At 45.6% G+C, this 11,194-nt stretch overlaps 1 protein-coding gene across 1 annotated transcript in view; it reads left to right on the top strand.

Annotated features, from left to right (window-relative positions):
* Positions 1 to 2,111: 2,111 nt before the first annotated feature.
* mettl24 (methyltransferase like 24) overlaps positions 2,112 to 11,194 on the top strand; it is a 49,705-nt gene continuing 40,622 nt past the window's right edge. The window contains exon 1 of the mRNA XM_083790309.1: positions 2,112 to 2,883. Coding sequence (XP_083646435.1) covers positions 2,548 to 2,883 — 336 coding nt within the window. The 5' untranslated portion in view covers positions 2,112 to 2,547. The remainder of the gene's footprint in view (positions 2,884 to 11,194) is intronic.

Below are 11,194 nucleotides of genomic sequence, written 5' to 3'. Positions count from 1 at the left end.
CTGACTCCTGAAATGATGAAACCCAAAATGATGGCGGAGTTTAACTGGCCTAAATGTGTATGTCTCCGTTTATTCCACAAGGGGCCAGTAACGTCCTACACATCAGACAATATCCAAACATGGACATTTGGTTTGTTTTCATTCACTGAAAGAAAGCAGCTTCTTCAGCGTTATCTTACAATAGATAACATCCTGTCGGGATATACTTTGTCAATAAACGCATATCTTAAAGAGTGACCTGGCTGGAATCCTCAGCTGCATTACTTTACTTTTCTCCATATAAACCCTGACAGGGCCAATAACTGGTGAAGCGTTTCTTTGCTCAGAGCAATATCAATACCATATTAAATAAACGGGAGCTCGAGAATTGCCTCTCATTTATTATTTTATTTGTTCATGAATTAAACTGGATGTATAAGCTTGTCATTATGACTCAGACATTACTGTTATGATTCATGCCATATAGGCCTAACGCTAAGTAAGTGTACTGAACTTGGGATGCAGTGTACTTCATAGGTTACAGTGCAGCTTACATTGTTCTTGATAGCGAGATGTTTCTCTGTCTGCATTGTACTGTCTTGATATGTGAGGCATCCATTAGGTGGCACCCATAAGGTCCGCCTGGTATCATGGTATGCCGACAGTAAGGCTAGCCTTGTACATCGTGAGGTCAGCCTTGCACATCATCATGCCACGTTCCCATGTCGTGCATCTTCATATCCAGCACTATAAATATTACCTGTCTGTCTAATAAACTTTGTGAATCTTTGGTGTGATACTGCCTCTGTGTCTCATCATTGGTTCTCCCGGGCCTGTCTCCGTACCCACAGAGCTACTTCAACTGGATCATCACACACCACCCAGCCTACACACACTATACCTGCCTGTCAGAGCCAGACCGAGCGAGGGTCCATTTAGAAAACACAACCATTACCATAAACAAACACAAGATTCTGTAGGCATATATGGAGATCCGGTTATCCAGAGCCACATATCCGACTGCTATGCCAATACTGTACGGTATACAGTGTATATATGGTCATGTGCATAAATGGACGGACTAAGCGACTTCAAACTTGACCCGTGCATCAGAAATGACGAGAGAGAGAGAGAGAGAGAGAGAGAGAGAGAGAGAGAGAGCACTGCCTGCAGGGCCCACTGCATGGCCTCTCAAGCTGGATTTATACAGTAGGCTACTTGGTTGCACGAATCTACAAGCTCACAATGTATCGTATGAGCTTCTACATCAGCTATGTTTGAGCGGTGCACACCGTCTCCAATGAACAGTTGTGTGTGTGTGTGTGTGTGTGTGTGTGTGTGTGTGTGTGTGTGCGCGTGTGCGTGCGTGCATGTCTGAGTCATAATGTCATAATGTGTCATAAAGTCATAATGTGTCTGAGCAAATCGCCCGGGTATGTCGGTGGGAACCCTTGGCCAATAAGGGACCACCATTCTTGATGATGATGTACGATGATTAGAGCGCCCCTCACTTCACATGGGTGTGATTCTTTGTATGAATAGACATCAGAGTCCCCCCCCCTCTCTCCCCAAACTGCCCCATCTGTCACTGCACTGTCTACTCTACTAAGTGTGAGCTCTCATAACAATTTTCATATTGTTTATTTATCTTAACTTCAATGCGTATTCTTGTAGACACACGTATGTCAGCATTGATGCCTTCTTTCTATACAAGAGAGCTCTACTCCTACTTTCAACCGACTCTGTTTGCTCTTCGTTTATTATTTCAGACTTATCTTTTCCTCCTGCCATTCTTTCAACGGCTCACAATGTTTCAAAGAACCTCCTTCAAACACCAGCTTCTCCTCCTCCTCTCTCTCTCTGTCCCTCTCATTCTCTCTCTCTCTCTCTCTCGTTCTCCTCTGTGTGTCTCTCTCAATCTTCTCTCTGTGCAATGAGCGTACACATGCAGAGGTTTTGAGGCCTGGGCAATCTCCAGCGGTGGATCTGTAGGCCCTGCCCATAGTATATAGAGTTACACAGTAACTCGAGATTCAGGGGGACGGGAGAAGCAAACTGAGGGAGGACAGAGAGTGAATGTTTGGGTATTGCAGAGAGAGAGAGAGAGAGAGAGAGAGAGAGAGAGAGAGAGAGAGAGAAGGGAGACAGAGAGAGGGGGGGCTGTATTAAGTTAGACTTCTTAGCTTAAGGAGGGAGTGCCCAAAGTTTTCAATGAGGGAAGCGTGCACTGTTCTTCTGACTTAATGTACAGTGTCTGGCTGGCGCACTGAGACACAGCATAGAAATTGCAGAGACACGCATGCTTGCAGGTTTTGTGTTAATCTCTTTCAGGCTCACTCACGTCTCTCTACATGCTGGACTTTGGACCTGAAGGAGGGAGAAGGCGGAACCGAAGAGAATCCAGGGACATTTGTGGTACGAGGAGAGGAACAATGGGATAGGGCCGGGGCAGAGAATGAAACAGCAAAGACAATTTAGTCTCAGAGATGGACTGAAGCAAGTGAGAGTGAGATATATAAAGGAGGAATGTAAACCGTGAAACGGACACACCATCCACTGTGGACAGGCATGGGCAAGGATCGCCTCACACGGGGACTACTACTGCGAGCGTGCATTCTGCTCACTGCACTGTGCATGTGCATTCACGTTTACCTGGAGAGAGGGCGAAGGGGTGCACCTGCACCCTCGGCCGCGGGACGTCCCGTGCAGACTACTCAGGAGCGGGGCCTCCAGAACGGGGCCATACGGGACTCATCGCGGGACCCAAAAACTCTGAGCCAGGACCGGGCCATTAAAAGGAGGGTGTCCTATGTTCGCACGCTGAAAAAGGACAGCCTTGCGAGGAGCAGAGACGGGGACGAGCCCTCGCCCACGTGCTGCCTGCCTCTCCACCCTCGCAGAAAGGTACGTTTTACTGAGCACCTGGCCGAGAGCCAGCCAGGTGCATCACCTTCCAAGTGAAAGAGTTATCTGATCCCAGATCAGTGTCGGTGGTGGTGGGGTGGGTGCTCGATAGGGCAGTAAATCCATCCCTTTGAGTAACTTGGCTGGAAGTGGGGGTTACTCCCAGGAGTGTGATGGACAGGGTGAGAGCAGAGAGAAGGCCCGCTGAATCAATGGATCATTGACGCGTGCTTCTCTAAACACTGGAGAGCTGAGAGTCAGAGAGAGTTAAGAGGACTTGTTGCTGTGGCTAGAGGGTTTCCTGGTGTGGCAGGACTGATTATACAGGGCTGGGTCTTTTATAATTCAAGTCTAGAATGAATGAGTGTTTGACGACACATATAGGTGCGCATACATACACACGCACACACACCTCACTAGCTGGTGTCTCGGGTTAAATTGTATGTCTATAGAGTCAGGACCAACAAAGGGCCATTGAGACCACCTCGCTCACACACGCACCGTGACGCACGCGCACGCACTACGCACTACGCACACTCACACTCACACTCACACACACACACACACACGTTTAACCCTTGACCTCTTGCGGGTGCAGTGTATAGAACCACTTAAACACTACATACTCAATTGCACGAACAAATAGCAAAAACAGTCGAGCATACACGCTCAGAACACATTGCGTCGTGAGCTTGTATTTTCTCATCTTTCCAATATATTCTCATGCATTTAGCCCCTTCCTCTCCCTATATCCCACCCACCAATCTACCTCTAAGTGTGTGTGTCATCATCTTCTCGCCGTTAGCGCTTTTATTTCCCCCCTCTCATTTTATCACTTCTCCAGTCAGGACCTCATTAGCATTCGGCAGTCGCCTCTAAATCCTTAATGACTCTAAACCAACTGAAGCACTGAGCGGGGCGGGGGGGCCTCAGAGCAGAGCTCCGTGTTACGCTGCACGGAAATCACTGCAGGCCAATCATCAATAATACACAGAGCCATATGTTTTACCCTCCCGATCTCTTTAACACATGCCCCGGAGCCCCCACCACCACCACCCCAACCTCCATAGTTCTGCACGTTCTGTTTAGCTCTCTCTCGCTCATTATCTGACTCTCTCCATCTCTATACATCAATCCCCATCTCTCTCCATCTCTCTCTCTCTCTCTCTCTCTCTCTCTCTCTCTCTCTCTCTCTCTCTCTCTCTCTCTCTCTCTCTCTCTTTCAGGACCCCAGGACACACACCCCCCTCCCTGCATCTTCCTGTCTCCTGGTCCTATAGCTGCTTCCTGCATTTTATTGTCCTTTAAGTGCCATTCAGTCGGTTGTCTTTTTTATGGCGTGACTCTGCAGGAGGCTGGCTGTCTATGAGAAGGTCCGACTATATATAAAGTATAAAGTGTGCCTGTACATTTTGTCCAGAGTAAAATCCCGCACAAACCTTTAGATCAGCCTCAGGTGTCTTTGTGCATATATACACTGCCAATGGACTATCGAGCTTAGTGCCGCAATATGTATTTTCTATTTTGTTGCTAATGGAAGTCAAGGGGGCTCATATTAGTCATAGATACGTCGTAGACCAGTGGTTCTCAAAACATCACACTCGCATGGAGCGAGGGGCGCCTCAGACGGCTGAGACATCAGTGGTGCTCATGTGGTGCATCTGTCTCTGTCTGTCTGTCTGTCTGCCTGTCTGTCTGTTAATTTCACTGCATCTGTACACAATATAATGGCATGCTAACCCTTCCTGACCAGCCTTCTGTCCGTAATGCGTATACACTATTAAATTAATCTTGTACGGACAGTTTGACTGCATGATTACATCTTGACATAATTCCCTTTGATTCTGTTCATTTAGTCTGTTAACGCCACCAATAAACCAGAACATCCTGTTCTTTCATTTAAACATGTTTCTTTTAATTAGACGGGACAACTTCCGTTTCCCCGCCCAACGAGCATTCATTATTTTAGTCCAATTAAGTGAGAATCAGCATACATTCTTAAAGAGGGTACTTTGTTCCTGAATAGTCAATTAAGTCTTGGTCTGACGTAAGAATAGAAAAAAAGGCTACTTTGTGCATTCTGCACCAATCACATTACGAGGCAGTTCCTGCTGGCCCCCAGTGGAATTTCTAATGGCGAAACTCAGTGACCTTGGTCCGATTGTAGAAAGATCTCAGACTGGGAGAGGGAGCGGGAGAGAGAGAGAGAGAGAGAGAGAGAGAGAGAGAGAGAGAGAGAGAGAGAGAGAGGAAATGAAAAAGAGGGGAAAAAGGGATTGACTTCTGTAATCCCAAAGGTATGACCGGACTGGGTTCTCAGGCTGCTCTAACCTTGGGGGATACAGGGGACCATGCAGTCACAGGGAATCAGTGGCCGAGTAATTGACATGTCACCTGGGTGACACTCCTTTGTCTCTCCCCTGCCTGGGGCCAGCACACAAGCTCTCCCACGCATTACACTCACGTAATTGCCTGCACTTAACCTCTTATTTAGAAGACAGCTGTTGTTCAAAATTATAGTGGGTCACTGTGGGTGGACTGACAATGTTTGCTTATTCACCTCATGTGTATGGAGTGTGGGTAAAATGGACAGATGTTAGATGCTGGTGGTGGCTAATTTGGCATCATTTAGCATCAGCCAAAAATGCCTTAAGTGTAAATACCATTCTTGTTGGAATATCTCCGTTACTATACTGTATGTGGACATGTACAGACTGATTCCTCAAAGCAACGGTATACCATTAGAGTGAGAAATGCTTACATATAGCATGAGGCTTACAAACGACATTTTTATGTTAATAAATCGACATCATGAATAGACATTATAAAGTTTGGCTCATCCCAGCTGGTGCCATTGCATCACAAATGTGACTGAAAGCCTAAAAGCCTATAGAGGACACCTTTTTATTTTTGAGCAGTGCCTAACCGCTCCAATGAACAGCTACCTGTATGTGTGTCCCTATGCATGTATACGTCTATGTATTTATGTATGTATGTCTCCATGTATGTATGTTTGAGTATGGACAGCTGCGATACCACTGGGTGACCTAAAGTGGCACTGTCGAGCAGTGTGGCCATGTGTGTCTCTATTTATGTCCGTATAATAATAATAATAATAATAATAAAACTTTATTTGTATAGCACCTTTCATGACATGTATGACATGTATGTATGTCCGTATGCATGTATGTCTGTTTGGCCAGCGCACACGCACACACACACACACACACACACACACACACACACACACACACACACACAAGCACACTCTGCACTGCTCAGTTTACACGTTGGTGTGATTTTATTTTAGAGCGACTAGCATCATAAATATTAGATAATGTCAGATATATACTATAGTTACGCATAAATAGCCCATCTACTTGTAGATCAGCTAGTTTCTACAATCAGGCTTAAGAGTTAACTTGGCAGCTAGGGCCCGACAAAACAGCTGCCTGGCCCTAAACTAACTGAACCATGGACGTGGCTGGATGGCAAGATCACAGCTGAGGCAAGAATGCACTCAGCTCAGACGAGTTCTGAATTGTAAATGGACTTACACATAACACATCAAACATGTCTTGGGCACAAGGATCAAACCTGTACCTTGGCCATGGACAAAACGGAATTCACTCCATGCACTGACAGTTTATAAACAGTGGGTCTGTAGTGCGCCAACTCCCATGAGACAAAGACACCCACTAGAGGGGGAGAAGCCGGTGTCAAACTGTCCGGAGCGATGCGTCCTCACAATACTCCCCTCAGACATTGACGCCTTGTTTTGAACATTCCAGGAAGTTCTCAACCTCCCACCGAGCTGATATGAATGAGAACCATTGACCTCTGAAATGGAGAGCCTTCCCCGAGTTCCCTCGCATGTGTGCCACTCACCTCCACTGCCCATGCATGTGCGTGTGTGCACACTGCGCACACACTGCGCACACACACTAGAGCTGGGCGATATGGACAAAATCAAATATATTTATTTTTACACATACCTTGATATCGATATTGCACGTATGCCATATGATGATATAATTCCCAGATTGTCTAGTAGTCTCATATAGACTATCAATATTACACAAATATATAGCCAAGCCCTAACGCGCACGCACGCACGCACGCACGCACGCACGCACACACACACACACACACACACACACACACACACACACACACACACACACACACACACACACACACACACACACACACACACACACACACACACACACACACACACACACACAGTGCAGTTATTGGTTCTAAATATTGATATCCTATTGATATCTTTTCTGTTAATTGTCCAGGCCTGGCCTACAATGGATGAATAGATCCATTAAATCTGACCCCCACATGTCTCTTCTTATCCCATCTCCATCCCTCTGAGACCTAAGTACACAGTAAAAACCTTTAGTGTACATTTAAATCTGAAGAGTGGAACCAAATTGACCCGTGGGTGCTCCACGCGAACACTGAGCATTTTACTGTGTGACTGTGTGTCATATGGTGTTCTTCACGCGCCCTCTGTTCCTTTCAACTTAAAATCAAACACAGAGCCCATATCTGGGAGGCTTTCCAGGAAATAAGGCGCGCGCGTGTGCGCACACACACACACACACACACACACACACACACACACACACACACACACACACACACACACACACACACACACACACACACACACACACACACACACACACACACACACACACACACACACACACACAGGGGCGCAGATAGCATTTTATAACTGGGGGGACATATTTGGGGGTTATCTGTGAAAAATGTCACACATAATTACGCAGATCTCCGCGTTTTTTCACGGCAAAACACATGCAGCCACGGTACATGGCTTTTTTTTGGAGGGGATAATCCCCCCCTCTTCATGAAACTGAGGGGGTCGATCCCCCCCTGCCCCCCCCCCCCCCCCCCTATATGCACACACACACACACACACACACTTAGGAGTACACTAAATACACGGCCTGGTGGCACTGACACCCCCCCCATCTGTCTGGGCGGTACACAGCCAAGAAAGAGCCACTCCAACACAAGGCTGCAACATGTCAGCGCTGAGTCCTCTTTCAAGGTCTGACTCTTCTTGGCTCAGAAGTGCCCTTCACACACACACACACACACACACACACACACACACACACACACACAGTCACACACACACACACACACACACACACACACACACACACACACACACACACACACACACACACACACACACAGTCACACACACAGTCACAGTCACACACACACACACACACGCACACGCACACGCACACGCACACGGTCTCGGACACATTGCTATACTTGTGAGAGTATCTTTTCACCTGACAGGGGGGAGTTTCCCTTGACGTATAGCGCGTGGAAGGAACACGTTATTCCAACCAGTTCCTTTCCCCTCCATCAGGCGCCCCAGCTGGCCAGGGGGAGGCAGTATAGAGACCAGGATTACTGCATGTTTTTAATTACATTTTTAAGCCTAGCCCTAAAACCGATTGATTGATTGATTGGATACTTACTTACTTATTAGTCAGAAATGTAAACAGCTCAAACGTACAGTCAGACATTAAGGTAGAGGATAACATAAGAAAGTGCCCGGGATTTATTTCCAATGATTAGAGAGGAGAGAGGTTTCCTCTCGAATATTACACACACACACACACACACACACACACACACACACACGGTTTTCAGTTAATAAGAACATCCGTGCATGTGTCCATGGATGGCTGAAAGAGGAGAAGTTATGTTGATGCCAATGAAAGGAAACTGGGTTTCCACGGTAACAGCACATTCAAGAGAGCTTTAATGACACACTGAACCATGATATACTGTAACTACCCTGCCTGTTAGAGCGCAGCAAAATACAAAATGCCTGGACGTCAGTCAGTGTGTGTGTGTGTGCGTGCGTGCGTGTGTGCGTGCGTGCGTGTGTGCGTGCGTGCGTGTCCACGCATACTCCACTCATTTTTCCCATAGAGATTTACACAAATATTTAGATCAATTATTTTAAGCATATAGAATCAAGCCATCCAGGATCCTGGTGAGTCATAAACCATAAAACCTTTGATTCTGTCGGAAGAAATAACAAAAAATGCCATACAAAGGGCAATTATTAAATGTAGTATATAGCATTATTAATATTCAATTATTTTCACAGAAACAAAGGTTTTATGCTTTTATGATTCCACCAGGATCCTGGATAGATTCTAGGCTTAAAATATTTGATTGAAATATTTTTGCGAATCTCTATGGGAAAAAATGAATTGGAGATTTTTCAGTGGAACCAGAAAACCACGCCCACTGCTATGCCCTACAGACCTAGATAACAACAAGACATTCCACCTGGCCTCTTCTAGATCAGTTATGGAGGAGCTATAGCGATTGATTTCTCTCCTAGATAGTTCCAGTGATCCTGGACTGCACCAACACAGAGTAAATAAGGTGGTTGAATGGAGTGATAACAACGCTCTCATCATTAACACAAAAAAGACAGAAGAGATTGTTTTTGGTACACCACCAGAGATACACAGATCCCCCATTACTATTCATGGTGAACCGATCAACAAGGTATGTTCGTACAAATACCTAGGAGTAGTAATAGACCATCTTTTGTCATGGAAAGATCAGATTGATTCAGTGTGTAAGAAAACAAAGCAAAGAATCTACTTCCTTCGCCATCTAAGATCCTTCGGTGCTAGTAGACGGATTCTTCTTTTGTTTTTCACTTCTGTTATTATGAGTGGTCTTCAGTACTGTAGTACCACCTGGTATGGATGTTTGTCTGCAGCCCTAAAGTCACAACTGCTGCAACAACTGAACATTTGTTCAAAGATTGTTGGACAACAACTTCAGAAACTTTATACATCCACATATGATAACAGCATCCTAAGGTTAGCAAGGAATATCACCTCTAATACTAAGCATGTGTTGTATGGAGAATATAGGTTGCTACCTTCAGGAAGGAGATATGGTGTACCAGCATACAATAAGGTCAGACTAAAGAGGTCCTTTGTCTACCAGTCGACCTTGAGGCTTAATCAGGAGATGTAGTAGCCACAGGATAATCCAAGCGGTGGATATTGCTCATGTCTTTATGTATGTAAATTGTCTTGTTATTTGTGTTTTGTATATGTGTTTCTGCATACTTGGCTGCTGTGTCGCAAGACAAATTTCAGTGTGAACTGACAATAAAGTACTATATCATATCATATCATATCATATGCATGTCCTCAAGTTTAACTGACTTTAGTATGCATACCTTCCTTGATCAGGTATGTACTGTACAGCAGGGATACACAAATAGCTGAACCTGTGAGCCACATTACAGAAACGGCAAGGGGGCCGGGGTGGGGGCATTTGATACAATGCCAACATTATTGATACCTGATAACTTCTGTCTTTCATTGGCGCCTCATATTGTCAATCTTAACAACTGACACTGTTTTTCGGCAAATTAATCATAGTGGTATTGAATTTGCACTGAGATGGTAAAATCCATTTTGGGTGAAAGTGTCGGTTCTCTGCATCGACGTTTGGGCGCTCGCTGAGGCTCATCTTTGCTGCTGCTCTGAATGGGATCAGGCATGGTGACTTGGCGTTCCACTCCATGGTAGCCTCGGTCCCAGACTTACTTATCTGCTCCATGGTTCTGTTGCAGAATGACTGCATGCAGTGTTGTCTCTTTGGATGATTATAGTAATGCCTAATAGCAATGTAATTAAACATAATAACTTCACTCTGTCTTTTTATTGATTGATTGAGTGGCAGGCCAGTCAGAATTGCACGCCCCGTGGGCCTGAGTTTGAGTAATACTGTGGTACAGAGAGGAGTAGCTTCAACTTTACTTTTGGTTACAACAAAAACAACATACTCGAGTCACTAAATGTGCTACACTGCATTCTACTGACGTATATACCACGACAAGACAAGGACCCTTAAACACGTGCAAGCCATCATCAACCAGGAGGAGCATATAGCTCATAATTACTGCAAAGCACGGGTATACAGTTCATTTCCACGTGAGAGCGTGTTGAACACTGAGTGAGATGTTGTGTCCTCGCCGGTTTCACGGTCCTAATGAAAAAGCTTTCACAGAAATTCACACGTCTCGTATATAGAACAGCTCATCTGGTGACTCATTGCAGATAAACACGCGACATGCGGCTGTCACGCGGCTAATGGGAACCGTCAAGCCTGCTTTGCACTTTGCCACGTGCAGCAGAACACAGCAGATGTACAAGGTCACAAGACGCGTTGTGTGAGCTTGTATATCTGCTGTTTTTGGTGC

This window comes from Protomyctophum parallelum, assembly GCF_964188405.1.
Source record: "Protomyctophum parallelum genome assembly, chromosome: 19".
Classification (NCBI taxonomy): Eukaryota; Metazoa; Chordata; class Actinopteri; order Myctophiformes; family Myctophidae; genus Protomyctophum; species Protomyctophum parallelum.
The sequence above is the reverse complement of the archived record's forward strand: the minus strand, read 5'-3'. Positions and strand labels throughout refer to the sequence as shown.